Source organism: Tarenaya hassleriana, unplaced genomic scaffold (assembly GCF_000463585.1).
Source record: "Tarenaya hassleriana unplaced genomic scaffold, ASM46358v1 Cleome27, whole genome shotgun sequence".
NCBI lineage: Eukaryota > Viridiplantae > Streptophyta > Magnoliopsida > Brassicales > Cleomaceae > Tarenaya > Tarenaya hassleriana.
In genome coordinates, this window is record NW_010965946.1 from 376,298 (window position 1) to 391,069 (window position 14,772).

The 14,772-nt window shown below is 41.9% G+C and overlaps 4 protein-coding genes, 1 non-coding gene and 1 pseudogene across 8 annotated transcripts in view; 5 read left to right on the forward strand and 1 right to left on the reverse strand.

Moving 5' to 3' along the window:
• The first annotated feature begins 2,313 nt into the window (after positions 1 to 2,313).
• On the forward strand, positions 2,314 to 4,062 carry LOC104817146 (annotated as a pseudogene).
• Positions 4,063 to 4,321: 259 nt separating this feature from the next.
• LOC104817147 lies at positions 4,322 to 5,046 on the forward strand. The gene has a single exon (XM_010546219.2). The coding sequence runs from the start codon at positions 4,409 to 4,411 to the stop codon at positions 4,841 to 4,843; it is 435 nt and encodes a 144-aa protein (XP_010544521.1). The 5' UTR covers positions 4,322 to 4,408; the 3' UTR covers positions 4,844 to 5,046.
• A 78-nt stretch (positions 5,047 to 5,124) lies between these two features.
• TRNAS-GCU lies at positions 5,125 to 5,206 on the reverse strand. Its single transcript has one exon. It is a non-coding gene; the product is annotated as a tRNA-Ser (tRNA).
• A 224-nt stretch (positions 5,207 to 5,430) lies between these two features.
• LOC104817148 lies at positions 5,431 to 6,607 on the forward strand. The gene has a single exon (XM_010546220.2). It carries the CDS (start codon positions 5,580 to 5,582, stop codon positions 6,435 to 6,437), a length of 858 nt encoding a protein of 285 aa, XP_010544522.1. The 5' UTR covers positions 5,431 to 5,579; the 3' UTR covers positions 6,438 to 6,607.
• Positions 6,608 to 9,117: 2,510 nt separating this feature from the next.
• On the forward strand, positions 9,118 to 10,015 carry LOC104817149 (VQ motif-containing protein 18-like). Its single transcript, XM_010546222.1, has one exon. It carries the CDS (start codon positions 9,169 to 9,171, stop codon positions 9,691 to 9,693), a length of 525 nt encoding a protein of 174 aa, XP_010544524.1. The 5' UTR covers positions 9,118 to 9,168; the 3' UTR covers positions 9,694 to 10,015.
• Positions 10,016 to 10,817: 802 nt separating this feature from the next.
• LOC104817150 (citrate synthase 4, mitochondrial) overlaps positions 10,818 to 14,772 on the forward strand; it is a 4,703-nt gene continuing 748 nt past the window's right edge. The window contains exons 1-18 of one of the 4 annotated variants that reach the window (XM_010546226.2): positions 10,818 to 10,898; positions 11,133 to 11,205; positions 11,323 to 11,379; positions 11,634 to 11,675; positions 11,957 to 12,022; positions 12,119 to 12,184; positions 12,270 to 12,383; positions 12,494 to 12,557; positions 12,710 to 12,792; positions 12,931 to 12,980; positions 13,069 to 13,146; positions 13,277 to 13,405; positions 13,561 to 13,603; positions 13,762 to 13,848; positions 14,051 to 14,152; positions 14,299 to 14,406; positions 14,489 to 14,539; positions 14,724 to 14,769. In XM_010546226.2, the coding sequence (XP_010544528.1) occupies positions 11,155 to 11,205; positions 11,323 to 11,379; positions 11,634 to 11,675; positions 11,957 to 12,022; positions 12,119 to 12,184; positions 12,270 to 12,383; positions 12,494 to 12,557; positions 12,710 to 12,792; positions 12,931 to 12,980; positions 13,069 to 13,146; positions 13,277 to 13,405; positions 13,561 to 13,603; positions 13,762 to 13,848; positions 14,051 to 14,152; positions 14,299 to 14,406; positions 14,489 to 14,539; positions 14,724 to 14,769 (1,237 nt within the window). In that variant the 5' untranslated portion in view covers positions 10,818 to 10,898; positions 11,133 to 11,154. Of the gene's footprint in view, positions 10,998 to 11,132; positions 11,206 to 11,316; positions 11,380 to 11,633; positions 11,676 to 11,956; positions 12,023 to 12,118; positions 12,185 to 12,269; positions 12,384 to 12,493; positions 12,558 to 12,709; positions 12,793 to 12,930; positions 12,981 to 13,068; positions 13,147 to 13,276; positions 13,406 to 13,560; positions 13,604 to 13,761; positions 13,849 to 14,050; positions 14,153 to 14,298; positions 14,407 to 14,488; positions 14,540 to 14,723; positions 14,770 to 14,772 lie in introns of all 4 variants that reach the window. The other 3 variants (XM_010546223.2, XM_010546224.1, XM_010546225.1) reach the window with 3 other exon arrangements.

The window sequence follows — 14,772 nt, forward strand, 5'->3', positions numbered from 1 at the left end:
GTAGGTCAGGAGGTGAGGTCTCCACATTTAGGTGGAGCTTCCTCGGGTAGGATGCTCAGGAGATGACGTGAGCAGGGAGGTGTCGGGTTTTCACCGGGTAGAGACGGTGTAGGTTGGCGCTAGGACACTCCCTCTCGAGGTGGAGCACGTGCACTCACGTGTCTCTTATTCTCGGTGGAGCATCGTAGATGACTAGGAACGTCTTCACGGGACAAAACCGTGGGACAATTCTAGTTGGCAGGTTAGGGTCCGAGGGTAGAAGTCGTATACCTATAGGTAGTATAGACTTCACGGGGATCCGGGCTAGGTATCTAGCGGGTTTCGGTAGTATGACTCAGGTTAGTCTCGGGAAAGTCGGGATAGACTTAGGAGACGGGTAGACGTCAGGTGTAATCCTCGGGTTAGCTAGCGGGTATAGTCTTGGACTTTACTAGGAGGGTTAGTTAGACGGTCTAGGGAGTCATACAACCGAGGGTAGCGTTTGCCGGTCGGGCAACGCGGGATAGGACTACGGTTCGAGTCTTATCGGGGTGAACGTTCTAACACGTTTACCAAGTGTTTCAGGTAGAGATGAGCTGATCGGTGGCGGGGATAAGGCGACGAGGCCACGAGGAGTCATCGACGGGAGCTTCATCAAGTTCAAAGGCAGCGACATGCGACTAACTCCGACATCAGGTAAGTGAGGTAAGTCAGGTAAGTTTCGCTTTAAATTCCGACGAAAGTCGAAGGATCGACGAAAGTCGATCGGTGCTGGAAACGGCGAATCCCACTAGGTCTATTACTTTGTTTTCGGTTTCTCTTTCCCACCAAGGTGGAGATTGTTGGGCTTGGCCCACGTCTTTGGTGAGAAAGAGAAGACTCCACTTCAAAGGGAGACTTTAGTCTCGCATGAAACCAAGCGGGATTTTAATCCCGAACCAAAACGGTGAGTTTTGGTTAATAGGGTTAAATGAACCCTAATGCTATTCTTTAGTCTTCGACACAATGGGCGTGTGGCTCGAGACGGTGAAGGCCGAAAGGGGAGAGAGGAGAAGAAGGGAGATCGCGAGAGCGGAGGAGCTTCCCGGCGACGGCGAAGCTCGGACCGGCGACGACCGCCACAGGTGAGTCGAGGCAAAGGTCGGTAAGAGTCTCTTCTGTCTTCTCGGTTGTTTTTCGGATGGTTTTCGGATGACGAGTCTCCGGTTTTGTGGAGAACCGTTTGTTCTTGTTTCTCCGGTCTTGTTTCCATCGACTCTAGTGGATTCGCCGGCACCGTCCGGCCGAGATGTAGGCCCGAGCTTGCTCGGTAACCGAACTCGTTAGAACCGCTGTGTCTTCTTCGATTCTTGAACACACGAGCGTCGGAGAGAACCGTGAGGGCCGATACACACTTCACATCATCTTTTCAGCAAATTGGGCATTTCATGATCTTCCACGCTCCAACTTGAAGGAGGATGTTGAGATATACCGGATTTTGAAGAATATTACGAGATATATCGTATAATGGAGATCTTATCAAATCCGGAAAATATATATTTAGAAATATTTATTATTATGTGTACTTTACTTATTTAAATGTAAGACTCTCATCTATTTATATGTTATTTTGACTATCAATAAAAATTATTCCGCAGATTTCTACAATTTTATCCATGAAATTTTCCCATTCGATTATATGATAGCAAGGGAAATCATGTTGGGAATATATGTAGGTATACGTCTCTTTTGTCATGTGTATTTTTATCGACCGAAGATATTTTTCATTATTACGAGAACATTCCGCACATAACTACACTGTGTTACATCTGTCCAATAAAGAAAAAGAAAGAAAATAAAGTAAAAGCAAAACAAAAAGTTGATTTGTAAGCATGCAATAGACGTCGGGCTCCATGCACACACAGAGAGACATATACACATACATATACATATACATATACATATATATATATATACATATATATGTATATATATATATATATATATGATTTCTTTGGTATTTCCCTCTCCTCTAAATTAACATGGCCTTTTATCACTCTCTTTTAATTGCTGATTTTATATATAAATGAATATTTTTGGTCTTTTAATGCGTGTTTTACGTAGAGATGATACACCTCACACATATATTTAAACCGATGATATAGCTAACTCTCTCCTGTAGTGGCAGATTTAACAAACATGCAAGTCATAAAGTTAACGGTCATGCACTTTTTCGTCACCCCATTATAACTATTTCAGTATATTATATATACAATTAATTATAATATCATTAGAGACAAAATATAAAATCTACATGCATATGCATGCGCGCGCACATTGTGTGTATATATATCGAGTGAGCAAGACAAGTGCTGCTGTAATATAACAAGCTGAACAGCAAGAACAACAACAAAAGCAAGAAATGGAGATTTTGTCTCAGATGTGGTCACTATTAGGGCTTCTGACAGTAATCCAAAACATTCTTCCATCGCAGATTGTCTCTCTCCTTCACTCTCTCTACGACTCTCTCTCTCGCCGCCCCGGAGTTCAACGGCTACTGCGGCGTCGACGTCAACCACCTCTACCGCCACGTCAGCAACTACCTCAGCTCCCTCGTCCACGTGGACCCTTCCTCCTCCTCCTGCCGCCGCCTCACCCTCTCCCGCTCCTCCTCCTCCGCCGCCTCCGCCTCAGCTTTCACCTTCGCCGTCGCTCCTAACCACTCCGTCTCCGACAAATTCCTCGGACACTCCCTCTCGTGGACCCATCAAGTCGACACCGTCCAAGATTCCCTCGACGAGAAACGTTCCTTCACTCTCCAGGTGCCTAAACTACACCTCGAAACTGTCCTTCAGCCCTATCTCCGTCACGTCATCTCACGCGCCGAGGATTTCGAGCGTGTCTCGCGTGAAAGAAGGCTGTTCACGAACAACGGTCACGGCTCGTTCGAGTCCGGGTGGGTCTCCGTCCCGTTCCGTCACCCTTCCACGTTCGACACGCTTGCCCTCGAGCCCCAACTAAAGACGCAGATAACCCAGGATCTCACGGCGTTTGCTAACGGCAAAGAGTGGTACCGTAGTGTCGGCCGCGCGTGGAAAAGAGGGTACTTGTTGTACGGACCTCCCGGTTCCGGCAAGTCAAGCCTCATCGCCGCCATGGCTAACTATTTATGTTACGATGTGTACGACCTTGAGCTGACGAAAGTCACCGACAACTCCGAACTCAGGGCTCTACTTATTCAGACCACGAATAGGTCAATTATCGTCATCGAAGATATCGACTGCTCGGTTGATCTGACGGCTGATAGGCTCTCGAAGCCGAAAAGAGTCAACCCAAATCAACGGAGATCAAAGAACCCGCACGCAGCCGGAGAAGACGAGGACAAGGGTCGGGTCACGTTGTCGGGGCTCCTGAACTTCACTGACGGTCTTTGGTCGTGTTGCGGAGACGAACGTATTATCGTGTTCACCACGAACCACCGCGACAGCGTGGACTCGGCTCTGGTTCGGTGCGGTCGCATGGATGTCCACGTCAGCTTGGGCGCGTGCGGAGCACACGCCTTCAGGGTCCTGGCCAAGAACTATTTGGGGGTTGAGTCGCACGCGCTGTTCTACGTGGCGGAGAGTTGCATAAGATCCGGTGGGGCCCTTACACCGGCTCAGGTCGGGGAGATACTCCTGAGAAACAGGAGGAATGCTGACGTGGCGATGAGGGAGGTGGTGGCTGCGATGCAGGCGAAGATCCTCGCCGGAGGGGTTGGGAGGGAGGTGACGGTGGAGTACGAGGAAAACACCGTGGCGGCAACGGTGGCGAGGTCACCGGAAAGTGTGCTGGTGGTGGGTTCGCAGGAAAATTTGGGATCAACGTCGCCGGCGAAGGTGGGAGGAGGGAGGAGGAGGAGAGAAGGCGCCGGAAATGTTATCAGTGGGGAGAGGAAGCTTAGGTTGTTGCTGAGACTGAAGTCTTTGACCAGATCAGAGTCTGGTCGTAGGGGTGTTTGACTACGTTGACCATGTTTTTTCCATCTTGCTTTTTGTTTTTTTTTTCTTTCTAAAGCTTTGGTTTTGTGTAGTGGAAAATTATAATCATGAACCTTTTTTTTCACCGATTGAAACAAAAAATGAACGCAAAATATTTTGAAGCAAAATAAAGTACCACGAACCGGGGTCCATTTTTATTTTTTGGTCTAAGATTTTCAATTAAACCAATAAAATCGAACCAATTGAGAATATATTCGAATTTTGAAAAATCGAATCAATTGAGAATATATTCGAATTTTGAAAAAATCGAATATTCCTCGCCACTTGTTAGTACCGGACAATAAACGAAGGGCGCCAAAGGGTTTTTCACTCATCGCTTATCTTCTTACCCACTGACCGACCTATACGCTATTATTAATAAATCCACACGTCAGTCAACACAGACAAGAATCCAGAGGGTAAAGAAAAAAATGGGAATAGTGATAATCGACGGATCGACGGTGCGGTCGTTCGTAGCGGACGAGGATCAGTTCAAGAAGAGCACGGACGAGAGATTCGGGGCGCTGGATCTGAACCACGACGGAGTTCTGTCGCGGTCGGAGCTGCGGAAGGCATTCGAGTCGATGAGGCTGCTGGAATCGCACTTCGGAGTGGATGTCGTGACGCCGCCGGAGGAGCTGACGAGGCTCTACGACTCCATATTCGAGAAATTCGACACGGATCAGAGCGGGTCGGTGGATCTGGAGGAGTTCCGGTCGGAGATGAAGAAGATCATGTTGGCGATAGCGGATGGTTTGGGGTCGTGTCCGATCACGATGGCGCTAGAGGAGGACGATGATGGGAATAATTTCCTGAGGAAGGCGGCCGATCTGGAAGCTTCCAAGCTCCAGAAAGCTTCGGAGTGAGACTGTGATTTCTGTGTGATGTAACGTTGCTTTTGGTTTGGTAGTGAAATAAAAGGATTAACGCAGGTGATGGATTACTGAGTTTGTGGAATGGAATTCAGGTGGAGATTATATAATTTTGTGCTTTGGATCGAGAGATTCGATTGTTGTTGTGATGAAGAAACGCTTTTATATTGGAAGGTAAGTGCAATAAATTTGGAAGATACAGATTTGGGAGAGAAAAAAAAGGGTAAAAGATGAGATTTTTGGAGAATTTGAGGGCGAAGAGAAAAAAAAACGGTCGTCGCCTGAGAGATTCGAACTCTCGCGGGGAAACCCCATGTACTTAGCAGGCACACGCCTTAACCACTCGGCCAAAGCGACTTTTTGTTAATAAATTATATATTTCCTTATAAAAAAATGGAATCCTAAATCTTTATTTGTATAAAATATAATTTTAAATATTAATAGGGGATGCTTGTAAGTAGTGTAATATAAGATAGACGCACTACCAAAGCTTGAGAGCAAAGCCAAGAAAGTGGTGGGCCCAAAGAAAGCAATGATAAGCCCATTTAATTCCCAGATCCATTTTATGCGTAAAAGACGAAGCAATAAAATCCAAAAAGAGTATATCACCCAATAATCATGGACCCATCATAACTTGTTTTGCAACCACCAGCTTTGGTTCTTCCGTCCTACCCTTTTCCTTATATTTTGCTCTACTTTCCCTCACCTTTACACAACCGCCACTCCCCCAATGGCCTCCTCCTCCGCCGCCGCTGCCGACGGCGTCCTCCCGGAGCGACGAACTTACTGGTGCGACGAATGCGATATGAGCGTTGCGATCCTTTCTTCATCCTCAGATCCTTCGCCTCTAATCTGCCCCCAGTGCCGCGTCGAATTTCTCCAAGGTATGGATGATTGTAGCTTTTTTGATGTTAGCGTCGGTGATTTCGATGACGATGATGAAGAGGAGGAGGAGGATTGGTGTTTGGTGGATCCTGCGGTTAACTCCGACGATAATTTCCTCCTCGATAGCCCTTACCTTCAACGTCTCCTCCGCCATCTCGCCTCCGAGAGTTCCGGATCCTCTTCTTCTTCATCTAAGTCTCCAGATATCGATTCGATCCCCACCGTTCAGATCTCGTCCTCCATGCTCTGCTCCGGCGATGATTCCGATTCCTGCATGCTCTGCGCCGTTTGCAAGGAGGAGTTCGAGGTCGGAGAATCCGCTCGACGGTTGCCGTGCACACATCTGTACCACTCGGATTGCATCATCCCGTGGTTGTCGGATCACAATTCGTGTCCGCTTTGCCGATTTGAGCTTCCCGTCGCGGCGAGTGTCGGCCGGGAGGCGGAGAGGAGGATCCGGCTGTCGGATCTGGTAGCGATGGAAGGTGATGAGGTGGAGGACGGCGGCGGTGACGGCGACGGCGACGGCGACGATTGGTCGGGAATCGGTGGGGCTCTGAGGCGAATCGCGCGGCGGCACCAGCAGCGGCGGCGGAGATTGGGGATGGGAACGGTGGAGCGAGAGATCTCGCTTACGGTCTCGGGGCTGAGAGTTGATGGGATAAGGGAAGAGAACAGCGACACCATTATCGGAACGATTTAAGCTTCCATTGCTGCTGAAAAATCAAGAGTTTTTGCTTCTGTGTTTTATTTTTCTCTTCGGCTTTCCATTGATCCTTTAGCTCAAGTGTCAATGAAAGGATTTGATTTCTACGTTTGATTCCGATGTACGGACTAATAAAAATCATTACACTCTATAAACCGTGTTTTCAAGTGGGATTTTTTTTTAAAATTTCTCTTCGGGCCTGTGGAAACAAAATTTCTCTAGAGTTCCAAACCCATCATACTAATGGTGATGATGGTGATGATGATGATGATGATGACGACGACGATAATAATAATAATATTAAAAAAATCAAACACGGTCATTATTATTTGTGTTATTCTTCAACATACATAGAAGTTATGTTCCGAGTCCGCGTAATGATTTTTTTTTTGGTTGAACGCGTAATGAAAATTTAATAATGACTATAATCATTATTTTATGTTTTTGGTGTTATTTTCTTTAAAACGTTCTGCAAATGTCAAGTTTCATAGAGTTTTATATTACCAAACACGCAAATATTAAAAATGTTGCATAGCCAATTAATTGAGTTTGACTCCACACCCCCAAATGGTCACGGTATTAAATATTACGAGCAGGGATCATATTTAGCTCAAATATATGATATTTGGTTATAATTTTTCTAAGTAAATGTGACATTGTAAAATTAATAAACAAAAGAATAACAAATAAATTATTTTTAAATAAAAGTTGGATTAGAGTAAAATTAGATATAAAAAATATCACAAAAAATAAGAAATATTCATCATCAATGACTTCGGAAATAATCCGTACGCTATCTGCGTATGACGTTGAACGAAGGCCATTATTGTGGACAATTATTAATTAATAATTAATAATTAATACTATATATATATATTGAATGACTATTGATTGGTACAAACTAATAGTTACAATTTTGGGCAAAAATTAGAATAATTAATGCGTCTGTATTATATTCACTTGAAGCGAATGAAACTTGAAATTCGACCGTGTGTGTGACTTGATAAATATATATTTATGTGTTTGTAACTTATAATAATCTAACAAATAGAACTTTTGTTTTCAAATATTTTAGGAAAGTCAACTGATATCAAATGGTTAATTCCACGCTGTCACTCTTGTTTGCCTCATTGGTAAAAAGTCAACTAATTTTATAAGCAGTTCCGCAACTTGAAAGTCTTCTTACTCGGTGCTATATATATACATACATACATATATATAATTCTTTCTGGTATATATATATATATATATATATATATATATATAGAATTCTTACACCGCGCGATATGACTTTTAAGTTGAAAAGGATATGCAACCCATGAAACCGAAGCAATGTAAGGATCGGGTCGTGTTTTTTATCTCTTGGTTATGACAACATCCTGAATCAGATTTGACAAAGATAATAATTTATTACTGCATTCGAAGTTTTTCCTAATAAAATATGACATACATACAATTTTTTGTATCCATTTATTATATAGTCCTTGGTCTTCTTTTTTGTGTTTTTGTATTCCACATATGATTTATCTAAACACACACACACACATATATATATATAGCAGTGGACCCAAAAATGATTATAATTGAGGACAATAATAAATTTAGTATAATTATTTATGGATAAATTTAAATTTATTAGGGACAATTAGCAATTTTATCTATAATTTTAGAATATATATATATATATATACAGCATATATGTTGTCGCGAAGCACGATCCACGTGCGCGTACCTAAGAACACATATCACGTGAGATGAGTTTCTTTCGTGGTTCGTTGGTGGGCCTTTATAATACTATATTTTACTGTCCATTTTGTTTTTCTGCGGTAACCCAACCACAGTTATTCGGGCTTGGTGATAAACCCCCGATTCTATGTAATAGTCTGTAAATCACGTGAAATAGATAAATCACTTAAAGGGTGACAGATTCGTTGGAGAGTTGAATCGAACCCATAATCACTGTCCAATTAATTTGTGGTTGCAAATATATCATATAAATATTCTAAGAGTTAGAGGTGTCTCGACATCAGATTATTTTATAAATGTAACATGATTTTTTGATGCATTTATGCTTCGTCTAACCTTAGAATTGGTTAGTCAATCGTAAAATTTTCATTTATAAACACTTTATGTGAATAATATATAATATAATCTAATGTTTTCTTTCAAATTCGAATAAATCGGGAAAACAAGAAGCTATCTTCCATGTTTTAGTTGGCTACCAAGCATGTCTGAAATTTCATCGGTAGAAAATAATTCAACTATTTAATAACAAATAATAAATCTGAATTATTATTTTCATATGGATTCTGAACTATAAAATTAACCGCCTGTAGGCTTTCATTAGATTTCTAAACTAACAAAGAAAACAGCAGTTGGTACCACGCACGGATTAAACTTTCTTTTTATGGTTTGGAGATTATAATATATATATATATAATTTGATTAAAGGCTAGTTGCTGTGTGTATCATGGAGCGCAGTCCATCGCTATTACTTCTTATGATTTTTTTTATTAATTTCGTATTCAGTTTGTAGTTAATTAATGTTTTGACCAACCAACAATCTTATATTCTAATGCATAATACATCCACCATATATATATATATATATTATTCTCGACCATCAGATAAACCATATGATATAACACATTAATTTGTTTAAACTCCCAAAATTTTTCTGAACTTTATCATCATCATCAACATCATCGATTCCTTCTGTTTATCTCGAATGGTGAGAGAGTCGATGAAATCCGAATATGATCTTCAAATTCCTCATCAAGGCCATGGAGCTCCTAGTTCTAGGGTTTCCATGAACAAGAGCTCTCATGTAATAACCAAGATCAAGCCTAAGATTCGTATAATCCATATATTTGCCCCGGAGATCATCAAGACCGACGTCCACAACTTCCGTGCCCTCGTCCAGAGCCTAACCGGGAAACAGGCTGCCGAGGCGGCCAAAGCCGGAAGAAGGAGAGCCAAACCGAAAAACCCGGTTATCACAAACCAGGCTCCGAACGGTGCTGATCATCATCAGGTCAACATGGTTGCACGATTTTCCGGGTTGCTAGCCAACGGTACTGTGAAGGAGGATTGGTCATTGGGTGAGTGTTCGAACTCAAACACTTACTTTGATTTGGAGGGTTTGATCGATCTCGAAGATGATTTCTCTCCATTTCCCATGAAAACTTCTCCCATGGATCATGATTTCATGTTCAACTCCACTTCTGATCAAACAAAGGGTTACTTGCCTTAATCCGTACAATCTTTCGGTTCATAAACATAAACCGATCTCATCTCTCGGGTTAAGTTTTCATGTTCTCTGGTTTTGTGCATCGACCGCATCTAATCGGTCACGAGTTTCGGTTTGAGGCACGGCAACGACGTACGCTGCCATGCTTTCTTCAGGACGGTCGAAAACAGGCATGGAATGTATATACGTACGTCTGAATTTTCAGTGCCATTTGATGGGTACGTACACGAGGGAGATAGATTTTTAACTTAGTGGAATGACTTTTGTCGGTAGAGAGTGTAACGAAGAGTTTTGTGTGCATGCCCTTATCGGAGAATTCACTTATTCAAAAATGGCCAAAAAAAAAAAAAAAAAAAAACCCTAGTTAGGGCTCATAATATGTAACTTGGTATGTACTAATGCATGTGTGTTGTGTTCTTGATGTATTTGTGATTGGTTTTTAGTTTTATTTTTGCACGAGTTTATAAATCAGAAAGAGTGATTGTTTAGTGAGTTTTTGTGATATAGTAGTATATTCAATCGGATAGTAACGAAGAAATGGTCCAACACCCAAATTTGGATAATTCAACCGGTGAAATGGAACCAAAACGTTTGTTCCGTCACGAGTTTAAATCTCAAATTTTTCCAAAAAAAATGATATGACATGGGAAGCTAATTCCTTTTAAAAGATATTTGCATTAAATAAAACAGTATACACAAAAGGGGGGGGGGAGTTTGAAAGGTAATGACCCATGGTTGATTACGTGAAGGAAAAGGCAAATGGACCAAACCCTTATTCCATTAGGCATCACGACCAAACTCTCTATGACTGTGCCGATGAAATTCCCCATCCAATCACGGCTTTTCAATAACTTTCTGAACGTCCCACGTCAGAAGGGACCATACAAGAAGAGGAACGATTATTTGTACGTAGTGAGCTGAATTTCGCAATGATTTGAGGGTTTCCGAATTGCATTATGATTCCGGTTTAATTGGAAAACCCGTTTCCGGTTCATTTTGGTTTTTATTAAGAGAATCAGATGCCCTGTCAAAGTACTGGAAGGTCAATTTTGAAATAAAGCCAAAATGTGGAGGCCTGATGTGGAATTTAGTCATACGACTGCAAAATATTCCTCCATTATTCGTCCTCGCCGGGTTTATATATATATTTCACGCAGCATAAAATTCAACGTCTCTCTTTCTCTCTCCGTCACGTCTGCAATCTCTCGGTACTCTCTTCTCTTCCCGTTTTCCCTGTTCGTACCGGAATCTGGAATATATTCGGTGAATTGGGTTCGGCGATCGACTTCCTGTTTCTCGAGTTATAGGTTTAGCGATGAACATTTCTCGCATTGAAAATACAACCTTTTTTTTCTCCGATTCGGTGATGGTCGATTGTTTCGCTTTTCCTCGTACCGTCTTTATCTGAGCAAATGCTTGTTTTTTGGTGGATGTCTCGATAGGTTACGTGCTTCAATCTGAAGAATGGTGTTCTTTCGGACCGTATCGGCGCTCTCGAGGCTCCGGTCTCGTGTCGTGAGTGATTCAACTTTCGGATTCGAATTTTGGCAAATGGGTTTTACTTGTTTCCTTTTGTTCTATCTGTTCGATGTTTTGATCGATTGATGATGGAATCTAATATGGCAGGGGCAGCAATCTACTCTTGGCAATTCGGTCAGATGGCTCCAAATTCAGAGCGCTTCCGACATGGTAATGATCGATTTAGGTTGAAGCCAACTATTTTTGGATCTTACTGTGTAGTTGTTTTCAGCCTTTAGTCTTGAGTTTCTCCAGTACACCATCAAATGGAACAAATTTGAATGAGCCCAGAATTGAGAAGAAGATCTTTTCAAATTGGAATCTTTCCAGAGGATATATAATTCATCCATATTCTGTGAATTTCGCTTCCGGGGCTATGCTCTCATGTTTGTTTTGTTCACTTTCTTTAAACGGTGGCTCTGCAGGACCTCAAGTCTCAGCTGGAAGAGCTAATTCCAGAACAGCAGGTTAGCTATGACTTTATGGAGAGTTATTACAGACATTGTTTCTAGCTGTCGGAACTTGTTCAGATCGGTTTGTTCTCTGTGATGGTCTTTCCTACATGAGATCCCGGAAGGATACAAGTGAAAGATGTTATCTTTTCCGTTGTAGTGTTTGTGACATTGACATGAATATAGATGCCTATACTTATTCGTATGGTTCTGCGTTTTGAGATTGTTCTCATGTTTGAGCAGATAAGCTAAGAGTTTCTAGTTTCCAACTTTTCTCATAAGATTATGGTTTTCAGGATCGTCTTAAGAAACTGAAGTCAGAACATGGCAAGGTCCAACTGGGAAACATCACGGTCGACATGGTACAGAGATAGAAATTGTTTCTTCTGTTTCGTCATCATCAATACTTTTTCATATGAAGAAATCATATTATGACTTGGTATGTGACATTTTTAAAGGTAATTGGTGGGATGAGGGGGATGACTGGATTGCTCTGGGAAACCTCGTTGCTCGATCCAGAAGAGGTACATATTCTGCCATAGATGTATAGTCATATTTGGCTGTATCTTCGCTTTGGAATATAACGAGGGTTCTGTTTTTTATTTTCAGGGAATACGCTTTAGGGGCTTGTCGATTCCTGAATGCCAGAAAGTATTACCTGCTGCTCAGCCTGGGGGAGAGCCTTTGCCTGAGGGTCTTCTGTGGCTTCTTTTAACTGGAAAGGTGGGCAGTCTTTACAATTCATACAAAGATGTTGTCGGAGATTTCCAGATGATTTAGTTATGGTTTAAATTATTTTCTTATAATCTCCTTTGTCCCTACTTCCGAGATAGGTACCTAGCAAAGAGCAAGTTGATGCGTTGTCTAAAGAGTTGGCTACCCGAGCCACTGTCCCAGGTCTATAGTTCATCTTCCTAGTCTGGCTGCTTTCAATGCACCAGATGCCTATTCGATTTGTTGGCTCGTTGAAACAATAATATGAAGCCATTTCCTGAAAAATCGTTAAACTGAAACGAAGGAACAGTTTTGATATTCAATTTCCATTGCAGATTATGTCTACAAGGCAATTGATGCTCTGCCTTCAACGGCTCATCCAATGACTCAATTTGCTAGTGGTGTTATGGCCCTCCAGGTCGGTGGTCCACTGAACTTGATTTGTTATTCGCTTGTTTTTTTTCTTTCTTGTGCAATTTATTTCTATGCTTCAAGTAATTAATCTCCATCTTTATGCGGCATGATAGTTATATATTGAGTTGTCGTCCTCGTCCAGGTCCAAAGCGAGTTTCAGAAGGCATATGAGAAGGGAATTCATAAGTCAAAGTAAAATCTTTTGTCACGGTCTCTAGTTTATTCTTGATAATCTATCTTCTCATCTGGCATTATCGCAAACATGGGTTTTGTCTTACAGGTACTGGGAACCAACTTACGAAGACTGCCTCAACCTGATTGCTCGTGTTCCTGTGGTGGCTTCCTATGTTTATCGGAGGTTAGTGAAGGTTTCTGTTTTCATGTGACAGCCTGAGGAAATGTTTTTGCATTTGGTAGTGTCTTTTGTGGAACAGTTTACTTCTTTCCCTGCTGTTGTCCTTGAATTACCTTTACATATACCATGGCAGGATGTATAAAGGTGGCGATACCATTGCCTCAGACGATTCATTCGATTATGGTGCAAATTTCTCACACATGTTGGGATTTGATGATCCTCAAATGAAAGAGCTGATGAGGCTCTATGTCACTATCCATAGGTTTGTGTTGATTTTATTTGTTTTTGTAGATGTTTTTCAAATTGATATAAAAAACCTTTTTTTTGTAATTTCTTTATATTGATCTATTTTATTTACCAACTTTAGTAACAGTGCTTTAACATGATCAAGGATTTTTCTGCTGGTTTTCATTTCAGTGATCACGAAGGCGGAAATGTTAGTGCACACACTGGTCACCTGGTATGTGTACACGTTCTTGCTATCTATCAACTGTGAATTTACGGTTTTCTTGATGTGACTTCCATCTGCTGTTCTTTGTGCATTCTCTTACCTTTTTGGTCCGTGTCTTTGGCCGTTCTGACGGTTCATTTTATTGCTAATGATATTCTTGTCTTCAGGTCGGCAGTGCTCTTTCAGATCCGTATCTTTCATTCGCAGCTGCATTAAATGGTTTAGCTGGGCCACTCCATGGCTTGGCCAATCAGGTACCCTATCTGTCCTAAACGAGCCTTACAAACTTCAAGCAAGTGTATGCGGCAGTGTTGCATGAATATTCTAATGTTGTATGTTAATTGGCGAGCTTGTGGTGATTTCTTGGTAGAACCGAATTAGAGGGTGCGGAATCATACACATGACATGAATGGCAGAATCTTGAGTCTTTTCTTTTACCCTCTGTTTGGGTTGCAGGAAGTTTTGCTTTGGATCAAATCAGTTGTCGAGGAATGTGGAGAAAATATTACCAAAGAACAGTTGAAAGACTATGTCTGGAAAACATTAAACAGTGGCAAGGTAAGACCGTGAAGCCGCTCTACTCGGCTTTTTCGCTTGTCTGGCCGGAAGCAACTTTGAAACCAGCTGACATGATCCTGTGCAGAATTTTGGCACTGTTAGGACATCTGAAACTGACAATGATAGATGTCTTTTTTGTTCTGCAGGTCGTTCCGGGATTCGGCCATGGCGTTCTTCGTAAGACTGATCCGAGATATATGTGTCAGAGAGAGTTTGCCCTGAAACATTTACCCGATGACCCCCTTTTCCAGCTGGTACTTCTTCTTGCCCTTATGTGACATGTCCTTAATGTTTCAATAACTCAATCATCGGCTAATTAAGCTTTCGAATTAATAGGTTTCAAAGCTGTATGAGGTGGTGCCCCCTGTCCTAACCGAGCTTGGCAAGGTATTGTTTGAATCTTCAATATTCGGACAACAATTTCATGGCACCAATATACATCTTGAAATCCTGCACGATGAATCGTATCGTGTCATTCAAATCATTTGGGTCATCAAACATTAGTTTTTCTTACTAACCCGGAATCCCTTTCTCCCGATTTTATGAATCTTGGGGATGGTGCTTGAAATAGGTCAAGAACCCATGGCCGAACGTTGATGCTCACAGCGGGGTGCTGCTGA